The 20,816-nt window shown below is 39.1% G+C and overlaps 2 protein-coding genes across 3 annotated transcripts; both read right to left on the bottom strand.

Moving 5' to 3' along the window:
* Positions 1 to 2,265: 2,265 nt before the first annotated feature.
* notchl (notch receptor, like) lies at positions 2,266 to 15,280 on the bottom strand. The gene is made up of 11 exons (XM_004568540.4): positions 14,989 to 15,280; positions 13,747 to 13,891; positions 12,706 to 13,038; positions 11,168 to 11,379; positions 10,599 to 10,923; positions 9,544 to 9,719; positions 8,458 to 8,519; positions 8,073 to 8,196; positions 6,228 to 6,325; positions 5,710 to 6,041; positions 2,266 to 3,220 (listed from the first exon to the last, which is right to left on the bottom strand). The coding sequence occupies exons 1-11, from the start codon at positions 15,038 to 15,040 to the stop codon at positions 2,710 to 2,712; spliced, it is 2,370 nt and encodes a 789-aa protein (XP_004568597.1). The 5' UTR covers positions 15,041 to 15,280; the 3' UTR covers positions 2,266 to 2,709.
* A 182-nt stretch (positions 15,281 to 15,462) lies between these two features.
* On the bottom strand, positions 15,463 to 20,490 carry LOC101485038 (uncharacterized). 2 transcript variants are annotated; one of them, XM_004568541.3, is made up of 5 exons: positions 20,297 to 20,490; positions 19,857 to 19,964; positions 18,730 to 18,879; positions 16,986 to 17,588; positions 15,463 to 16,847 (listed from the first exon to the last, which is right to left on the bottom strand). In XM_004568541.3, the coding sequence occupies exons 1-5, from the start codon at positions 20,340 to 20,342 to the stop codon at positions 15,928 to 15,930; spliced, it is 1,827 nt and encodes a 608-aa protein (XP_004568598.3). In that variant the 5' UTR covers positions 20,343 to 20,490; the 3' UTR covers positions 15,463 to 15,927. The 2 variants fall into 2 exon arrangements, with proteins under 2 accessions (XP_004568598.3, XP_004568599.3); XM_004568542.3 differs by lacking the exon at positions 20,297 to 20,490 and adding an exon at positions 20,148 to 20,273.
* Positions 20,491 to 20,816: the final 326 nt, after the last annotated feature.

Here is a 20,816-nt window from a genome sequence, read left to right as displayed (position 1 = left end):
AATCATGACTGTATAACAACAACTTTGTGCACACATGTTTCGCCGACTAAGAGTCAGGAAAGTGTATTCTGAATTTGAGGGAGTGCGTAATTTTTTTAGGCGCATCCTTGAAAACGTGTGAAAAAGGGGACTGATATCAAAAGGTAACAGTAGCCTGTTTGTGTGTTTAATGTAAATATGTAATTTTCTTGTTTTCCGCCTCCTCTCCCAAAGACTCTTCTTTAGGATGTATCACTTCTAACACGTAATAAAGTGAGAAACTATTCTACAGTTCGATTCCCATGAGAGAGAGTTTGGTGAGGTATCCCACGGTAAACGATGGCGATAAAAGTGTGAATAACCATTAAATATTCAGCCAAACTCAATCAACATCAGCTTTTATCTGTTGTTAGATAATCTAAAAGGGATTTAATGTTAATACAACTTTTCAGTCTGGATTTCTGAATTGTTATGAGAGGTCTGCAAAGGGATCTTCAAAAGAAACCGTGACGCTAAATTCCATATTTTTATGCGGGACTCTTTAAATGGTTAAGTTTGGTTAAATGGTCACAAAAATGAGAACCTATTTGGGGATCTTGTGACAAGGTCTAACGTGTGCTGTGCGTGGGAATCCAAGAGTCACCTTTCCTCCAAGAACACTTTGCAAATGAAGTATCAGTTTTAACAGGTAATAAAGTGAAGATTGAGCCTGCTGCTCCACATTCCCACGGCCAGAAAGAGCTGCAAGAAGCAGTTTCCCACTGTCACACTTTTCCAACATTTGTCTACTTAGTGCTGTGTGCCACGACAAATGTGCATCCACCAAATTAAAAGCATTTTTTGTCACATGGTTTGGAAAACACCGGAACACTTGCTTTACGCACCTCTAAGTCTCACCATTAATACATAATCAGTTGCAAATAAAACACATTAGTACTAAATACATCCAAAGTAAAAAATATTTTTTTATATACACTGGCATTAGTAATAGGGTGTATGAGTATATTTGTTAGTAGTAGATGGGCTACCTGATTCCGGTAGAGAGCTTTTCGGGATGACCAGATATATCTGAGCTCTGATACAAAGAAATACACAAAGAAATTTAAATAAATCCAATAATTTTCTTTCACAGCAATAAAACAATAAACGTAAATAAATGTAACTAAATATACAAATTTATGTTGTGACTGTCATGTAACTTAGTGCAGAAATAATACCACATTTTGTGGTGTGCGTAAAAGTGCTTTAACGCTCACTGATTACATTTAATTCCACCTGTTTACAGACCTGCCTTCGCCACGATTCTCTTATCATGCAAGTCATTTACACCTCTGCAGCTGACAAATGCGCCTGGGAACCCAAATGCAGACGTGTAAATGACGTGCACACCTTGTGCTAGTTTTCGGGATGTATCAATTTTAACACTTAGCTGTCAGCGCAACTCTAATTCAGTCTTCCCACAAATACGCTCCTTCATCTGAAGAAAGACATTTATAAAAAAAAAAAAAGAAGAAGAAGAAGAAGAGGAAAACAAACGGAGAGAAAAATATTTTTTGTTCTGATTTAATTCAATTAGTAGAAAAAGGTCAAGAATGAAAATGACGATTTTTGTCTTTTTGTCAGTAGAAATCAAAACAGTTCCAATTGTAGCCAGAATTTCGAGTATAACAACAATAATTAATAAATAAATGAAATCTGTGCTGAGAACCATTCATCTGATAATTATTTAACTTAAAAATAATGAGACCAGAATATCTGCAGGACGTTTCCTCGGAGCAGTAGCTGCTGGCCTTGGACGTCACCAGAAAGAGGCCAGTGTTTTACGCATCACTGCCTGTGCAAAAGTGAAAACCTCGCACATCTCATCATAACTCATTTCTGCAGTCCCAAAAGCAGAATCTGACTGTTATTAAAAACGTCATCAAAGGCGATTCAGTTTTTATGGTATTTTACAATTATAGTGATTCTGGGAGCCGGTGGGGGGTGGGACGATTGAAGCAAACATTTTAAGCAGTTTTAATCTATTTTTTTATTGTTCACTCTATGCACGCAGTTTCATTTAATTAAAGTTATTTTTGATTTCAGTTTTTAAGTCCCCGGGTAAGTACCAAGAGTTGTTTGAGTGCTGCTGCACAGTTGCAGGACTTGCTTCTACAAAGACTTTGGTTTTATCATTAATGCTTGATGATCGTGAGTTGAAAAAAGATGATAGATAAAGGACTTATGATAACTTAAGAATGCGCAGACTGTGGATGTAAATTAACGAGAAAAAAAATCCACAACATGTCAACAAAAAGTCACTTTATTGCATGCATCCCTGACATCTCTGTGCAGCTATGCATGTGTTATTCATTTATTTTTCCTTGAATATTTCTTCAATGAATACCAGCTGTTGCATATTTGAGTAGAATTCATCTTAGACATTCAGTTTTATTATTTACAAAATTTGAACATGCCATATAAGAGAACATTTACAACAGTATCCCTCAATCTTAACAAAACAAGAAAACAATTATTTACATGAGGCTGATTTAAAAAGAAATAATTAAAAAAGAGGTAATAAGGGAAGGAATATCTCTCTATGCTGTTGTGTATTAGTCTGACACCAATCCACTTAAGAAGCAATGGGCAAAGAAACACTGGATACAAACAATTAAAGTCCAGCTTAGGGCTTTGCACCGAATGACAAACTAAAACTGGGTGTCTCTAAAGGAAGCTGAATTTCCTTTCCTACAGGGCTGTTTGTGTGGAGTCACTCATGTTGTTTAACCTCTCACTTCTGGACTTCTGCTCCGAGTTTGTTGAACTCAGTGCTGCTTGCTCTACTCTAATAACACTGTCTCCGTTTGCAGCCGGCTGGTGTTCTGGTGGGGTAGCAGTATCGGTGGGAGGGGAAACAACTACTCTCTCTACGGGCTCATTGGGTGCTCTGTCTGACACTATAAGGTAATTGGGTTCTGGATGGTGGGCGCTAGAGCGGCGCTGCAGTGCATGCTGGGTGCAGGAAAAGGAACGCTGCCGAGGGGCAGGCTGGGGGGACAGGAAGTGAGGCGTGGCGGCTCTGGGGACTTCCTGATGCCTGTCACGGTCCTCGTCTTCTGATGTTACCTCTTGTAAGGTGCTGATTGGCCGAGGGGAGCGGCCCATGACCCGTGGAGGAACGAGAGCTGTTGCTGACTGGTTGAGCTGGGGTCGCCAGTTCTGAGGAGGAGGGTACTGCACTCGGCCCATGGACCAATCACTGGCAAGACAAGAAGGTCATCATAACATTAGACAGCATAAAAACAAACAAACAAAAAAAACCTAAAGAGGTCTTTGGGAATGAACCCTTAAAACTGGAAATAACTGGTATTTTTGCAGTTCTGGGTATGGACATCAAAGACTTCACGTTTTTGGTGTAAAAGCCTGAAATAAGGTCTTGGTTAACACAAACTTATGTCCAAATGAATGTCTACATCTTCATTTTTTCTTCTGCAAATTCATAAATAACATAAAATAATGTCCCACTGATTAAATTTGAAACTTTTACATAAATAAAATATTAATTTAAATATTAATGTGCCAGTTTTGGCGACTGAAACAGCAATATATTATCTCTATTTTACTCAGTGCTAATTTCTGGGTGTCTCTGTTGGTTCAAAGAACTTATACATACACATGCAGCCACGGATGCACCTGGCTAAACCAAGCTAGCAGGTGTTAGCTGATAACTTAGCATTTCACCCATGTTGTCATTTCTTACCCCAAGAAAACAAAGATGGCAACAGCCAAAACATTCACACTGACGCACAGTGGCCATATTTTATGTACAGTCTATGTTAACAATATCTTGGATGAAAAATCAGCTAAATAACTTTAATTTTGTGACTTCAGCGTATCATCGAATGAATCTCCAAAGAAGTTCAACTATAACTACAGGAGATATTCACATTTGTTTTTATTTTCTTTGTTTTTTATGTGTTAAAATCATTATCTATTTTATTTTATGACATATTATCTCACATTACCAGGCCCTTACTATGCACATGTGGGAATATTTGCTAAAAGGTAGGTTTTATTCCCACTGCTGTCAAGTGCTTGCTCAAATGGGGTCGTTTGATTGTTGGTGTTTTGTATTATTATAGGGTCTCTACTAGAGATGGACCGATCCGATATTACGTATCGGTATTACTGGATCGGATATCGGAGAGAAATAAAAAATGCAATCTGATCCATTAAATATCAGGAAAACACCTCACAAAACTTGCGACATGGCATAACTCAGCTCATAACCTTAGCACGTCGGAGCAGTATGCTTCACATGATAGAGCGGCTGTGGCGTGCGAGAACTCTCGGCGGTCTGGTTGAGCATTTGAAGCCTCGCTACCAAACCGGCATTTCATCTCCGAGAAAGTTATCCCAGAGAGAAGTAAAGCAAGTGTGTAAGTTTCATCTCTGAATGTTTGTAAAGCATTCCCACGTTAAGCTTAACAACCGATATATGGAGTGACTGCTTCTCTCCCTCCCTCTCCTGCTGCTACTTCAATCATGAAACTGATCAATGATCAGCTGATCGGCTTTTCTGTCGCGAGTCCGTCTCTCTTGTTAGTTTATCGCCCACTTTGCGCCAGAAAGAGGAAACCAGCGGCTGAACAACAGCAGCAGCTTGATAAGCTGTTGTTAGAATTTATTTAATATTACTTTCTACACCAGGATCCTTTTCTACGTAGCTGACGGCTGGTAACTGTGCAGGGGCGGATCTAGCAAAGTTATGCAGGGGGGCAGGTAGGGCATTAACAGAGAAAAGGGGCACAAAGACATACTTTTCTTTCTTATTCTCAGTTAAAATGTCTCGCTTTTAATAAATAATTATCTGAATCTTACACTCAAAGTTTTAATCTGATGTAAAATGTATAGATGTCCATTACTGTATATAGTAACTGTTAAGTCTAATATACCTAGTAATATCTAGTAAGCTATAGTACTTTTTCCTTTGGGAAGGTACCATCTGTGCAGTCTGCAATTCTTTTGAAAAAAGATGTTGAATCTATTTAATTATTGTGGAAAAATAAAAATTTATTGTGAATTTTCTTTACACGTGCATTAAATTAAAGTTGATTGCGTCGATTAAGCATCACGAGGCAGAGGGGGGTGGTTCCCTATTTTTTTCAGCTGGTAGTTGACAACCCTATTAGTTAGGCTGCTTAATATTTCCGCTAAGTACTCTTTAAAACACCAGAATAGGGAGGATGGTGCAGGTTTATGTTTATTACGTTGATCAGTATTGCTGAACTATGAAATATCTTGGGTGCAGTGTATTTTTTGCATACAAGTATAACAGAATAGCTTTAGTGTTTTGTTTTTTAACTTGAGTATGAACTTATACAAAATGCAGCGAGATATTAAAAAAAAAAGTTTTATTGATTAAAAAATACACTATATCGGATTCATATCGGTATCGACAGATATCCAAATTTATGATATCGGTATCGGACATAAAAGAGTGGTATCGTGCCATCTCTAGTCTCTACCTTGCAGTATAAAGCGCCCTGAGGCGACTGCTGTTATGGTTTGGTGTATATGAATAAAACTGACTCGAATACGTTACCCTGTTGCCATAACACAAAAATTTCCCCTTTAGAGCCTATGGAGTATCGATCCATCCATCTACCTAGCTAAACCTGTTGATTTAGCTATAAGGCTGGTAAAAAATTCTATACTTTGATCGGCCTTATAATTCCAAAATCTTACTTTTGTACTGGTGGGGTCATATCCCGATGCCCTATGATACCAGAGAAGGAGGCACTTCTTCCAGGCAGGCCTTGTGAGCCCACCCACGGTGAGTACATCAGAGTGCGCTCCTCCCACATCATGTCGCTTCCCGTGTCCACAGGGATGGGTCCTCTCTGGATCTCATGAGCCAACAGGAGTTCCAGCACTTGGTGACGCATTCCCTCTCTGGCCACGTCAATTGGCCGGCGTCCCCTCCGGTCGTGCAGCTCAAGATTGGCACCATGAAGAAGAAGAAGTCTGGCAGTGTCATAGCAGCCATGGAGGGCAGAGAGGAAGAGTGCTGTTTCTCCCTAGCAAAGAAATAATCAGGAATACCACACATTACTTATATTTATGAACACTTAATGCTTCAGAAATTCAAACATAAATGTTACTTCTGTTTGCAATTCAAAACTATAAACAACAGAAGTGATGCTAAATAAATGTCAGGATTAAAAGTCTTCACTTAACACTAGAGAAAATCCATCAGAGCTTACCTTATTGTCTTGTAGGTCCACAGCAGCACCGTAGCGAATGAGGGTCCTTGCTAGTGAGAGGTGGTTTACTGAGCATGCCCAGTGCAGGGCTGATCTCCCTGAGAGAGACAGTGTGAGTGGAGGGGGAGGTTGACAGGGGAAGAAGGGAGGGAGTAAGTCAGCCAGTGAACAACTATTACACAACGAGCCCAGAGGATGAGGAGAGGGAGGATGAAGGCAGGGGATGACCTGCCTCAGCCAAACTGGAAAAGAGATGACGGGATATAAAGGTGGAAGAATAAGAGCTGCAGAAGGAGATAGATAGAGACACAGAGGCCCAAAGGAAAGTAAAAGTAAAAAAAAAGGAAGCATGAACACCAAAGCTAATATGTCCATCGACTTGAGTTTAAGTACTAGAGCACATTAACTTTGTTCTGAGTCAGAGGAGGGCAGCAGGGGAGCTGGAGAAGGAGAGAGAGGAAGTGATGGAGGTCACAGACAGCAGAGGACAGGACAGGAGGGACACAAAAAGAGGACGTGAGAGAGATGGGGTAAGTTACAAGTTACTCAACCCCTCCGTGTGCAGGTGTCAGAAAAAAAATGACTTACTCATGAGCTGTACATGTTTGGGTTCAGGAGGCAGACATCCTCTCTCTTAGTTATTCTGCTACAGGCTCAGACTGCTCATACTCCACATTCCTCTCTTTCAGCCACTGTGCATTGATACACCACTACTGCATGTCTTGTGTATCTCTCTGTACCTTTCTTCCATCTATCTCTGGGTCAGAGATTTTGTTCTGTAACTGCTGGCTCTCAACTGGGCAGGTGTTTACGATTTGCATTGTGTTTTATTTGTGTGCTGTTGCACCCCAGCTATGTCAGGGGAGATTGGCCCTGCTTCTGTCATTGGTTTAATCCTGTTAAAAGGTAGTTTTAGGTACTAGGTTTATTTTTGTAACAGATATCAGAACTTTTACTTTGCCAAGTGCCTAAAGATAACATGTGTTTGACTATATCTCTGCCAGAGGTCTCTTCCTGTTAAACAGAAGTTCTGACTGTCTGATCATTGAGGGTCTCTCTCTGTTTTGAACTGGTGCTATATAGACTAAATTTAAACTTCAATCCACTCTCGTCTAAACAGATATTGCATTTAGACGCGTTCTTTTTTTTTTTCATCACCCTGTACTGCACACTGTGAGGTGTGGGGCCACTGCGTGGGTGCATAGACAACCAGGTAAAAACTGTGAAGTAAAACTAATGTGAAGAATTGTTTGTGTTGTTTACTGAACAAACAAAAGTTTGCTGATGCCACTGTGCCGACGATGTGCACGTTTATTTAAGTAAAAATTAATATGGGTTGTGGGGAATGAACTTTGGCCTCTAAAGTGAGGCATGGCAGAAATTTAAGAACCACTGCTCTAAACAATGTAAGTTGGTGGTCCAACTCTGAAGAGTTGTTTGAAATATACAAACTTTGGTGATCCCATGACGTGAACCAACAGACAGTCAACAGTTCTGGTTTGGAGAGACATCACAAAAGGTATCGGCTGTAACGCCATTAAATTTCAAAGAGAGACCTTTTGAGGAACCGTTGTCTACCGGGTACCTTTTAATCTTTCCATTGTTTTTGTTTCTAAACATATAGTTAAAGAATTTTAGAATCATTAGCTTTAATATTTGTCATTTTGACCATGTTGTGTGTGTGTGTGTGTGCTGGAATGGCTTGGATTTTGTTCATTGTTACAACTTTTTCTTAAACCAAATGATTAAAGGAATAAACGTTTAGATTGAAATTCTATTTTAGGTTTATTAGGTTTGGTGTTGAGCCATGTTTTCGTGATAGTAACTGGGACCAGGAAGCATTACCAGTATGATCTGTATTGTTGACTGGCACTCCTGCTCGCAGAAGCTCCAAGACCACTCTGTCCAGCCCACTACGCACTGCTCGGATCAGAACCACAGACCCATCTGGGCCACACCACTCTGCAGACTGCCAACACAACCAAACCACAATGACGAGACACATAATCAATACAAACTCTGTCATAATGCCTTTTTTTAATTTATTTTAAAGAAAAGTTTAAACCTTCTTTTCTAAAATCTTGTTCTAAAGTCAAAACATAAAGAAATCTTCTTAAGTAAAACATGAAACTAAATACACCATCAGAATCTCTCTACAGTCACAGGGCAAAAACTGTTTAAATTCCTGGCATATAATGGCTTCTCGAAACATTGACATAATGAAACTGACCTGCTGAGGAGGACTGAGCAGAGGAGGAGGCATGGCATTCCTCTCCCAACCTCTAGGTGGAGCTGAGGGAAAGCAAGCAACGTTTCAGGGTTAAGGACATTATAAAAACAGGAAATGTATAGTTGTCACGAACATTTTATGTCCCACAATGCAATTTCGTGCTGCAAAGTGTGTTTGTATGAATCCTGCTTTACTATAAACTTTATTACTTTACTTTACTTTATTAATCACTTTATTCACTTTACAACAATAGTCTGTGAGTTTAGCTGTGAGATACTGAAGATACTAAATAGAGTGATTCTGGGTCTGACAGTGAATACAGTTTGAATTTCAGCTTTGTATGTGTGACATCTGTGGTGAAATGTTCAGCCTATAGGTGCAACAAATTATTAATTTTAATAATCATCTGGATAAAAATAGCTTAAAGCTCCCAAGTTTACTTTAATATTTTACTTTGAGAAACTACCAAAGCAATCAAATGCAAAAATATCAAATGAAAAACATTTTGGAGAAACTGGAAACACAGATTTGCTCTTTGAATCATAACAGTGATCTTTTCTGCTGCTGAGGTCCATCAGAAACCAGCATTTTGTGACTACAGTTGAATAAATTCAAATTCAAATTTTATTTGTCACGTACACAGTCATACACAGTACGATATGCAGTGAAATGCTTAGACAACTGCTCGTGACCTAAAAAAAAAAAAGGCTATGAATAAGATAGGAAATAAATATGAAAAATTAAAAAGGGTAAATTTAACTAGGAAAGAATAAAATATAAATTAAGGTTAAAAATGAAATAACTGTACAACACAATTTAGAATGAAGGGTAAATTTAACTGGGAAAGAATAAGATAAAATATATAAATTAAAGTTGAAAATAAAATAACTGTACAACAAAATACACAATACACAGTATAGAACTATATAAGAATGTATTGTGTATTTTGTTGTACAGTTGTACAGAATAATGACAGATTTGATTACAATATCTGCCATATTCTTTACAGCAATAGAATTTATGGTATATAGAGATTACTAAGCCAGATAGTCAAGCAACTGAGACAAAATACTGATGTTTCCTTACACTGTATAGCTCTGCGGGGCTGAGCGGCTCCAGCACGGTAGTGTTTCTGCTCCTGGGTCCTGTGGTCACAGATGGAGGCATCGTCCTGACGTCTGGAGCATCTCACACTGAGGTCCTCCATTGAACTCTGAGTAAAGTCTGTGTCACTTCCTATATCCTGGTCCCTCTTAAGAGGCCTGAAAACCAAAGCACAGTTTTGATACGGCACACTGAAAACTGCAGTAGTTTTCATGTGGGCACATTGTGTTTTCATGTCCTTTGCTTTACTTTCTTATTTTTCAGCACAGTTAAGAACAATAATATATTATGCAAATATCGGCTGATATGAAACAAAGGTATTCATGCAGAAATGAAGAGGATATCACTGGGATGTCTCAGGTCCAGAAATATCAAATGTTCCTGTTTTCACCATAAGCCCAGTACTATATCTTAACTATGGGTACAGTTATTGATTATATGCTGTTTCACCTAAGCTTTTGATTATATTTTGAGGTTAATCAAGACTTTGAATCAAAACTTGGTAAGCATCTAAATCGGCTTTTTATCTGTTGTACAGGGGGAAAAAATTGTTAATTCACCAAGGGGAAAATGAAAATATCATAAATAATAAAATAAAAAAGCAGTTGTCTAATTCTATGAATTCCTTTCTATATTTAGAAAAAACATCTTAAACACTTGTTATTTACATATCAGACACACAGACAATTTTTTAAATGAAATCTTGTAAACAGTTACCGAAACTTAACTGGCAGCTCTTTTCAAAACTCCTGACTCCTCTTTTATTAAAAATTCTGCTTGCTGCAATCCTACAGCAATTCCTGTAAGAACAACATGGTCTAGTTTTACTCTTCACCAACCACTGGTCACCTACCTTTAAGAAACTGGGAATTGTGTTTCAGGGCAGGATTAGATGAGAAAATGTACCAGGGTGAAAGTGAAGTGACATTCAGCCTTTGTAATAATTATACAGGATGAGCTCTCTCTTGTTACTGAATGCAATGACATCATTCCGGAGATTGGCAGACAAAACATCCTCTCAAATGAGCTCCACTCACCGCATTCGCATGGCATCCTCCCCTAGCGGTTCCCTCCTTCTCTTTTTTTCTGCTTCCTTGGCCTTTTTCTTTTTCTTCAAGCTGACCTTATCTTTCTCTCTGCTGGTTCTGACCCGTTGTTCTTGGTGTGTAGCATGCTGTATCCAGGCCTTGGCTTTGCTGTCACTGTCGGTGACTTTAGACCGGTGCTGCACCCTGTCAGTACTGTTCCTCTTTGCCCGCTGCTGCCTCACCCTCCTCACTACCAGGATTACCACGAGAGGCAGCAGCAGCAGAAGCCCAATAGCTATGGCAACTACGGCCCAAAGCCATGCGGGAGTCGGCTCTTTAAATGAAAAAATTCAAACAATAAAAGAAGACACAAAGACAAAAAAAAACACTTGAAAAAGATTCATTTTTATCTTTTTGCTTGTATCTATTTATATCTGAAATATGAAACACATCAACAAATCTGAAAATCTGCACAAAATGTACACACTGGAAACACAAAGGTGTTTTATAGTGTTTTGTTTGGATGAAATTCAAAGCTGGAAATGTGCGTGTGTGGGAGACAGGACATGTGAGCCTACCTTCAACTTCCTTTTCCTCCTCTCTGCTTCCTATTTCCTCTCGGACACCTCTAATGCTGATGACGGCATCCAGCTCTGAGAGGTTGGGGAAAGAGGTAGGTTTTAGTTCCTTTACAGCACGCAGGAAATTTGCGGCCTCAGTTGCATAAGGGAAACAGGTAGAGGGTGAACGGGAGCATGGCCTGTTGTCCACTTGGAGGAAAAGGAGGGAGCTAGGAAAAAGAGAGTAAGAAATGATTGGAAAAAACATGTATGTCATCTTTGAGCATTGTTTTATATGTATTTTCGCATGGGTAAAATTACCTTTGCAAAAAGTTATACTCTTTCAACAAAATAAATTAAAGAAAGAAAACAAAACACAAAGATAATTTCAAAACAAATAAAGCTACAAAGCTCAATTATGACTGGCTTATTGTAATTAATGGAGTTCCCCAAGGTTTTATGTGTGGCCCACTTTTTTTGGTCTTAATTGTGTTAATGCACAATGATCCAAAACTTTTATGGAGAATATGGAATTTCACATTTCTGTGAATCTTCTTTCCCAGTTACTTTATTTGCTTTAAATATGTTCAAGTCTTAACTATATAGATTAAGGACCAGATTTACTAACACACTATGCCCCAAAACTGGGCATTTACAAAGAGAGTGTAGTGACATGATTGCATCTAAGAAGTGGGAACACAGACTTACTCTGTTGTATATATATATATTTAGGAGTTAACATTTAGGGAGGAGAATATTTAAACCAAGCATGTGAACGGATTTACTAACTACTCCAACATTTAAAGCAGAAAACAAGCATGTCTTATTTTTTGCACTTGATACTGAAATGAATTGACTGTGCCTGTGTTTAGAAAACAGTATAACTGTAAATCACCTAAAAGACTAACCACAGCTATTTGGGGAATGGGATATGCTATTTTCCCCTATTTAGCTAAGAGCTAACACTTTATTTTTTGAATGCAAACAAATTTAAAGTTACAGATTTTTCTACATCTCTGACACATAGCCTAATCTCTAACTGAAATCAAATGGATAATTCATTAATTCTACTCTAACTCTAAGCTCATTTGTATATTTTTGTATTTTTACACAGATATTCCTAAATAATTGTACTTTTGCTGTGTAATCTTATTTTACACAAATAAGGATATGTGAAATCACAAGAGGAAAAATAGCCTCAATTTCTTCAGCTTCAGGCTCTTGGATGGTCTACAAGACAAATGTAAACAGAGTGATATCTATGGCAAAGGTAAGAGTGAGAAAAATATAATATTTATCTTTCTTTTATAATACAGTTATCGATACTCTGGTGCCAAATATCAACATTTTAATTAGAACAGGACTTGACAGGGCCACTTACTCCTTGTGGTGGTGCAGATTTGCATATTTTTAGAGTTATTATTGTGTTGCTTTGTCTTACATTTTTTATGTTGCCAGGCCAAAATGTCTCTTGTTACATAAAGGTTAAACAAAGAACATGCACTGTTTTTGAAACTCCCAATCACAATGTCAGAAACATTTGTCTCAGTACCCACCCATCTGAGTCTGCTGGTGACGCCTGCGCCAGCATGTTAGCAAGCTCCTGAGCATTAAAGTCGAACAAATTCCTGGTGGTGGCGAGGGGCACGGAGTCTCTCAGCTTGAGCGGTGACAGGAGGAGGACGCTGAGTGCCCAGAGCACGGAGCTGTTGAACGAGGCGCCACGTTGATGTGGGAATCGAGTGTGTAGGATCAGGGTGCCTTTAGCCCACACGGGGCTCTGGTGTTTGAAGCATTCGCTGCTGTCCCATCCACAGGCCGCGCTATCACATCCCTGATCACAGAGGGAGTTGGCAAAATGATCACGGCAGTAGTGAATGTGGCCCGGGCTGAGAGTCATGATGAGAGTGGAGAAAAACAAAACAAAAAAAGAATAGGTGATCTAAGAAATAATCTCAACTCAAGGTATACTGAACAGTAACAGATAACAGACTACTTGTACTAAGGTTACTTAATGTTTTCATTTATTCTACTTTTATAGACACCTTTGTGCTGCCTGGATCTCTTTAGTATTGTAGTTTGTATTAGTGTTTTTTTATAGTTTCATTTTTTTTTAAAGACTGAACACTAAACTTCCATAAATGATTATAAAAGTAATAATCAACAGGTTTTACTCTTAGATTACATTGATTGTTTGTATTTCTTGGCCCAGTTTCTTTTCCATAAGGTTTTCTTTAACATAAAAATAAAAGGTAACCACAATAAAATGAGGAAAAGATGAAGAAGAACAGGTGATATTACCTCAGTTTAAAAAGCAGAGCCACAAACTACATCTTAGTTGATCAAATATTTATAAGAAGCATTAGAATACAGTGCATAAATAAGCTGTTATGACTGTTTAGTGCGTCACTATCTTATTACCTTTTTGTTTCATGATATATGGTTAATCTATCTGTTCCTACACCCAAACATTTTGAAAAAAATTATATTTATATATATGTCAAAGTCGTTTTGAATTTATCACTAAGTTAAAAAATATTTGTAAGGGCTCTGAAAGTCAGAGGGCTGTAATGACAAGAAGAACAAAAGTATTTTACTTGCAGGGAACCCTGTCCTTCAGGCAGTCAAAGCCGTCTCTGAGACACTCGGGGTCCGTACACTCTCTGTTACACGTCCCATCTGCGAACTTTTCTTTACATTTTCGGTTCACTGGGCAGTGGCCCCATGGATCACCAGATGCAGCTGTGGAGACAGATGCATATTAGACTTTAGAAAAAAACAAACAAACAACAACAACAAAAAACTGCACTACACCACACAGCGTGATTATAGTATTCCTCACTAAATTAAAGAGTATTTGCAGATGTAGTATTTGTAGATCTACTTTTTAATTAATATTTTGTCCTCAAATGAAGCACACATGGGTATTTTAAACGGCAGGTGACTTTTATCAGCAGTGAGATATGTCACAGGTAAATAAACTTCCACAGCTCTCCAGTTTACTATTTTCTGGTACAGCAAAATAGATCCGAGGTCCTAAATTTCAGCTTATCTAACCAGACATTATGCACAGCTGCAGAAAATAAAATGACTGTACAAGCAGTTTTCTCTAACTGTTTTTATCTCCAGACCAGCTCACACACAAATTCAATCCACTCATTGTTTCAGACCCATTAGCAGCTTTTCATAACAATGCAGGTCAAGCCATAAAAGGTGGCTCCTGATTCGTACTGTTAAAGGGAACAGGAAATGAGCCTGACACAAACAGGAAGTTTCCAGGAGAAACGAATAGAAACAGGAAATGGAGTGGGTCGGGAACTTGATAAAGGTCGAAGGTTGTTACTCTGGCAATGAAGAATGTGATGGAGTTGGACAATGGGTTTGGCAGGTGTGTGCGGGACCATAAAGTCATGGTAGAAAAAAAAAGGATAGACAATAGAGCTGTAATTAGACATGTTCACTCGCCAGCAAAGGGAGTCTTTTGGATACGAGTAATTTTACAAAACTGAGCCAGGAAAGATTTAAAAAATATGTATATATACTGCTGACATAAAAAAAATAAAAACACTTTTCATTTTGTCTTTAACAAAACTATGAACTACATTTTGACGCAAGTGTGTTTGTAAACCATGTAAACTTATAAATATTTTACACATTGAAAGAAATATAAATATGTTTGTAACTGAATGCATTTTAAACCCCTCTTCTTTCAGAATGAGCTTTCTGATCATGACATATAGCTACAGGGTTCAGTTTGGTCACTCACTGAGCAGGTGGTGTGTTTCATGTAGGTTCAATAGAAAAAGGAATTCTTTGAATGGGGAAGGGGGGTAACTCACCTTGACATGTCAAGCTCAGTGCCAGAAGAACAAACGTCCTCAGAGCTATCATCTTCAGGCCGTCCCGGTCACCAGGTGCTGCCCCTTCTTCTCAAAAAGCCGTCCTCCAGTCCAGCTGTGTGGTATTATTCCACTACAAACTGCTTCTGATGTGCCAATGCTCAGATGAGACTCTCTATTTCACGTACTGAAAAGACGCTGTAGCTCTTCCGTAGCTGCAGCACGGCTGCTCAGAATGAATAGTTAACTGTGAGTGAAGTCACCAAATCCCCATCACTGCTGCCACCAACACCTTCCAACTCCACCACCCAGCCCACTTTGTTCACTCGCTCTTTTTTCAGAGGGCCCTGCGGATATCTGGACAACTTCCTGCCACTGTGTGGAGAAGAAAAGGAAGGGCGATAACCATGTGTGCATGTATTTGTGTGTATGCGTGTGTTTGTAATTCTTACTGTGACTCAGGGAGCTGCTGGGAGAGCCGTTACTTCATATTGTGTAAAAAGCAGCAGGGCGTGATGAGACAGATTGGTTTGGATTTGATGATTTCACACATACACACATCTGGGGAGTCCTAACAGCTTGACTGTGACTGCTCTGCCTTTGAAAGAATTCTGGAAATACTTCTGGTAGCTGTTAATATTTAATTCACAAGGGAAAATATCAACTTTGACACTTGAGTTGACTTTGACCTTTTACATCATACATATCGAAACGATAAAATAGCAGTTTTGTTGTGCTCTAACAAAATGATGCTCCAAATAACACGAACCACTCGGAGGCCTCAAAATGAACGTAGTGCTTAAATTGTTTCAGCTACATCAAGACAACTACACTGCTTCAAGAAGTGCAAATATAAAAGGAGGATCCACCATCAAGTCTCAAACAAACGGTGTATAATACAAAGTTGGTATTAACTTGGCAACAAACACCAACATTGGTCTACGGGTCACCGACTCTCTCAGGTTGTTGCCCTGGAGCTCCTCTTTCCAAGCAGTATTCCTCCCAAAGCTCATTAAACAAGTTTCCAGTTCCACCAAAAGAACAACACTGGTCCTTTTTGGAGTCACACAATCTTAAATTCATTTTTTTAAACACAGCACAGAAAACCTGGCGTGAAAGCGGCGCTGTCTTCTGATCCACGCAGTGGCTGTAGTAGTACCTGTAGACCTCGGACATGTTTGAGAAGACTGGCTCCAGACAGAGCTTAGAGGTGGACGTTCCACCACAGGAAGGTGACACTTTTGGTAAACTCTCTAGAAACTCCTTCAGGACTATATGCTCAGAAGCTTTACGGGATTTCCTCTGCATTCGCTTCTTACTGTTCTCCTCCGAATCGTCTAGCTGGGAGGCATTCTGGGCCCAGTTAAGCACTGACCACTCTCCAATCCCCAAAGTGGAGAGGAACATTTTTTTGCAAACTTGTTTTTTATCGCCATCTGCTATCAAATGATATCTCATTGAGACTGATCTTCTAGACTGAGTCCACGGTGCACGGGTTCTTTCCACCGGATCACAGTCCACAAGCCCAGCCACATAGACCTTCCTCTGAGTCCAGTTCATACACTGCCAGAAAGCAGTGAACAGCCCACTCCGCGTTTCGTCACTAAAGTCAGCACAAAAGCGGTTCGATGCCCTTTTGCAGGCACCGGATGTGCATCTTGGCCCCATTGACCTTTGAGCTTTAGTAATAGCGGCGCCATCTTTCTTTCTCTTGCTGGTGTACGGTTTTCCCTCCATCCTGAGTTGCTTCTGACGATTTTGTTTCCATGTTAGTGGTTTTGCAACTCTGGATTTCTTTCGGATTGCCCCCTCTTTTTCTGGTAGCCTGTTTTTGTCTTTGTCAGTTGCATTCATGTGTTCTGTAAAAACATGGGAACCTTATTAACATGCACGTATCATTATTGAGATATACCTCATTGCTTCTGCCAAAACTTGTGTAAATCAGGTCAACGAGTTTATAAAGTAACTGATAAACAGTCAAAGAAAAAAACACTCACCTTGAGTAACTACTGCAGTGTTGCTGTCTACAGGAGGGGCAGTCACAACTGGCTTTTTTTCTGACTTGCTCTTGTTTGATTCAGTCTTTTCTGTTGCCCAGTTGAGCACAGACCATTCTCCAATCCCAAGCGTGGACAGGAACATGTTCTTACATACTTGTGTCCGTTTGCCATCCACCATCAAATGATAACGAAGTGATACCGATCTCCTTGAAGGCAACTCCGCAGCCCGAGATCTTTCCACAGAGTCACGATCGACTTGTCCTGCTACATAGAGCTTTCTCTGAGCCCAGTTCATGTGCTGCCAAAATTCATTGAACACCTTCTTCCTTGTTTCTTCAGTAATTTCACTACATAGCCGATTTGTCGCTTTTTTGCATGCATCCGAGGTGCATCTTGGTCCTATGGCTCTTGGGTGTTTGGTTACAATCTCACCATCTTTCTTGCGTTTGCTTACATATGATTTTCCCTCCATCCTCAGCTGTTTCTGCCTGTTTTGCTTCCACTTTAATGGATCTGCAACTTTGGCTTTGGTTATTTTTCTGACAGCGCCTGCTTTATCCAAATTGGTGTTTCCATTTTGGGCAACTGTATTAAGATGTGCTGTACAAACAGATCAAAAAACAGAAAAACATTTTTGTTGTTATTTTTCATTGCTAGCACTGGAGGTCTGGGATTTTTCAGAAACAATGAAACAATGAAACAATCATTCAAGTTTAAACCCTCAAAATCTTTTCTCAGAAATATTGGGGATGTTTATTGGTCTTATTATTATTCTGATAGCACTCAAGCATTTCAGTTGAATGTTCATGGCAAAGAGACCAATTCTGAATACATTAAGAGAGGGAGATGGAGGGCAATGTACTCATCCCTAGTGAAAATTGGGTAAAAATGTGTCAACTGCAGTGGACCATAAAAGTCTCCAATACATGGCGAGAGTTTGGATGGAGACACTTAGTGAGATATTTTATTACACCAATTCAAAAAAGGCACCGAGGAGGTCGCGACTTATGTTGGAGGCTTTGTGGGACCTCTGGAGCTAAACATTATCATATCTTCTGGGGATGTAATGTAATTTTGGTCCTGTATGTGTAATCATATAAATTTTGTTTATGGATCTAAAATCCCCTGTTCATTTCAGTGTATATATTTGGGAGCTGTAAACACGCAAAACTGGAAGAAGTCTGATATGAGACTGTTGGCAATTCTATTGATTGCTAGCAAAAAAGCCATTACAAGGAAATGGTTAAAGGTTGAACCACCGTCACAGGAGGACTGCATCAATATAGTCAACGAAATCTACATTACGGAAAAACTATCATTCACTTTGAGGATTCACAGTGACAAGTTCTATGAGCAACGGTCAAAATGAACCAAATATGTTAAACCAATAAGATCTGACTTTTTGTAAGGTTCTGGAACTACGAGTGATACATGGATTTCGGGGATGTCTAGGCCCGGTGGCGCTGAAGCAGCTGACTTTTCTGTTGACCCAAATTAATTTAACTATATACGTAAAAGTATATATATTAAATAATAATGGATAAATGTATAATAATAATAATAACAAGAATAATTATAAAAATATTATTATAATAAATAATCCACCGGTGTTACTGAAAATTAAAAAAAATATATATATATATCAATTGAATGTTCACAAAATTAACTTTTTATAATACTTGCATGCACACTTATACATCCAAGTAAAGGTGGATGTACATTAACTCTTATCTGTACTTACTAGTGTCAGCACCCACAGGTGCTTGGTGATGTACAGGAAATTGGGAGATCATCTGCTGCTCAGATATTGTCATTGAGTGGGACCGTTTTTTACCCACTCCATCTTTGTCCATGTCAGATTTCCTGCTTGCATCACCGACATGCAGGTGGTCTATGTAGAGAAGCATACATTGTAACAAGCAGCAATGAGTTGACTGTCCAGAATTCTGTCAGCAGTAACTCTCCCCCTAGTCTCCACATGTAATTGTGCACACATCAACAGCCTGTTTTACATTGTTGTAGCCCACATTCATGTTCAGTAAATATGTCTGTTTGTATGAAGCTTTGTTTTGTTCTGTTTGCTTGTATCAATGGCTCTGTGGATTATTGAGTCATTTATAGGCTCAAACTCAGGAGGCAGGAATTGAACTCAAAATGAGCTTTAATGTTGATTTCCCAGGTGATAAACAGTCCAGAATCCACAAGACAAGTTACAGAAAATAGGACATCTATACATCTACACAGTAAATACAAGGGCTACAAAGACAAGGAACAGGTAGCTGGAGGGATGAATCAATAAAGGTTAAAAACACAAGACTATACAGAAATTACCCTAAAAAAAGAATATTAACAAAAATGAGAAACAAAGAAGTGAAACCCCAGATACTCAGAAGCTACTAATCAACTGTAATCAAATAGACACTGACATTGACCCTTAAATGAATAAAAATAATCATTTAAAAGTGTAAAACATGCAAACACGTTTTTTTGTGTGCCTTACCTTGTATATTTGTGTGTTCTGTGACTGGTAAATAGTCACTCGTGCCCCACAGGAATATTTGAATATGAAATATTGATATCATGTTGGTAACACAAACTGTGTACTAAAGATAATTCTTCTCTTTGTATGGCTTTGGCATACTTGGCATACAAACCCTTTTCACTTCCCAGCACTCACATTTGAAATGTAACATCCTTGCTAAACAAAAATATACTACTAAACCTATACTTCTTATTTGAAGTGACCAGAGTGGCCTGGGATTATGTTACAATTTGTGAATTGTTTAAGTCTGCCTCTGCTTGTTAGGACAGGTGAATACCTGATATTTTTCACATTTCATTAAACATTGCATGAGCTCATATACCCACCTGGTGGGATGTGATGGTGCCCAAAAGTCTCAGGGACTGTGGGTCTGTGGACTGGGGTTTCGGGGGTGGGTTTGGGAAGAAGACCAATATCCTCCATTGCTGCAATAGCTAAAACATGAAAAAGAAAAGAATTATTATTGTATTTTACGATTGATTTTAAAATCGCATTTTCTCCAGCTATCTTTCTTTCCCCTCTTAGGTCATCACTAAAATCAGCCTGAAACCCCGTCAGCGCAGCTGTTTACTGTGCACAACAAACCCATGTGGCCAAATCCAGATGTTTTAGCTTACGTAGAAGTAGGCGTTGCTGGGCCTGAGAGTCACGGAAAAACTGCAGATCGAGAAGCTGCTCCTAACGCGGTATATCTGGCTAAGCTCTCACCCTTCATGCAGGCTGAAACCTTTAAAACGACACATTTCTGGCGTTCGTGTTTGCTTACACAGCGTTATACATTTGAAAACGTCTCGTAAACCCGTCGCTTCCATCCAGACCAGCTCACAAATGTCCCCGCTGCCAACTGTTTACTCCATCGCGGCTCTGGCAGCGAAACTCCGCAGCAGTCAAATCAGTTAACTCGACTTTTATTTGGCTAAATGTTCATAACTGTATGCTCTGAGGGGCTTCTCACAGGCAGCTGCCATGTCTGAGCATGCGCATCCAGGCTTTCCAGGGTACATATACAAGTGACTTTGGTGTGACAGTTTATAACAGAGATGGGAGCTCAGTTTCACAAATGTATGAATCACATATGTGTAAAGTTACGCCTTAATTTCAGCCAAAGGGAAACAAAAATGAATATTATTGTTGCAAATCCCATAAAGTCTTCTGACAGTATTCTGATGCAGGCCATCTATGCAAGGATTATTTATATCATTCAATTCTGCGGTTACAAAGAGATTAATTGCTTTAGTTTGCACTAGAAGAACAATGACAACAATGTGCCATGTCTAACAACATGT

This window comes from Maylandia zebra, linkage group LG11, assembly GCF_041146795.1.
Source record: "Maylandia zebra isolate NMK-2024a linkage group LG11, Mzebra_GT3a, whole genome shotgun sequence".
NCBI lineage: Eukaryota > Metazoa > Chordata > Actinopteri > Cichliformes > Cichlidae > Maylandia > Maylandia zebra.
This window is presented reverse-complemented; position numbering and strand designations above follow the sequence as displayed.

Coding starts and splice junctions, on each gene's coding strand:
- notchl (XM_004568540.4), bottom strand. CDS start 15,040: ATGATAGCTCTGAGGACGTTTGTTCTTCTGGCACTGAGCTTGACATGT. Junction 13,892..14,988: donor ACTGAGCTTGACATGTCAAG/GTGAGTTACCCC, acceptor CTGTCTCCACAG/CTGCATCTGGTGATCCATGG. Junction 8,197..8,457: donor TGCTCAGTCCTCCTCAGCAG/GTCAGTTTCATT, acceptor TTGTGTTGGCAG/TCTGCAGAGTGGTGTGGCCC.
- LOC101485038 (XM_004568541.3), bottom strand. CDS start 20,342: ATGGAAGCGACGGGTTTACGAGACGTTTTCAAATGTATAACGCTGT. Junction 19,965..20,296: donor TTTCAAATGTATAACGCTGT/GTAAGCAAACAC, acceptor TTCATGTTTTAG/CTATTGCAGCAATGGAGGAT. Junction 17,589..18,729: donor ACCTGTGGGTGCTGACACTA/GTAAGTACAGAT, acceptor CTGTTTGTACAG/CACATCTTAATACAGTTGCC.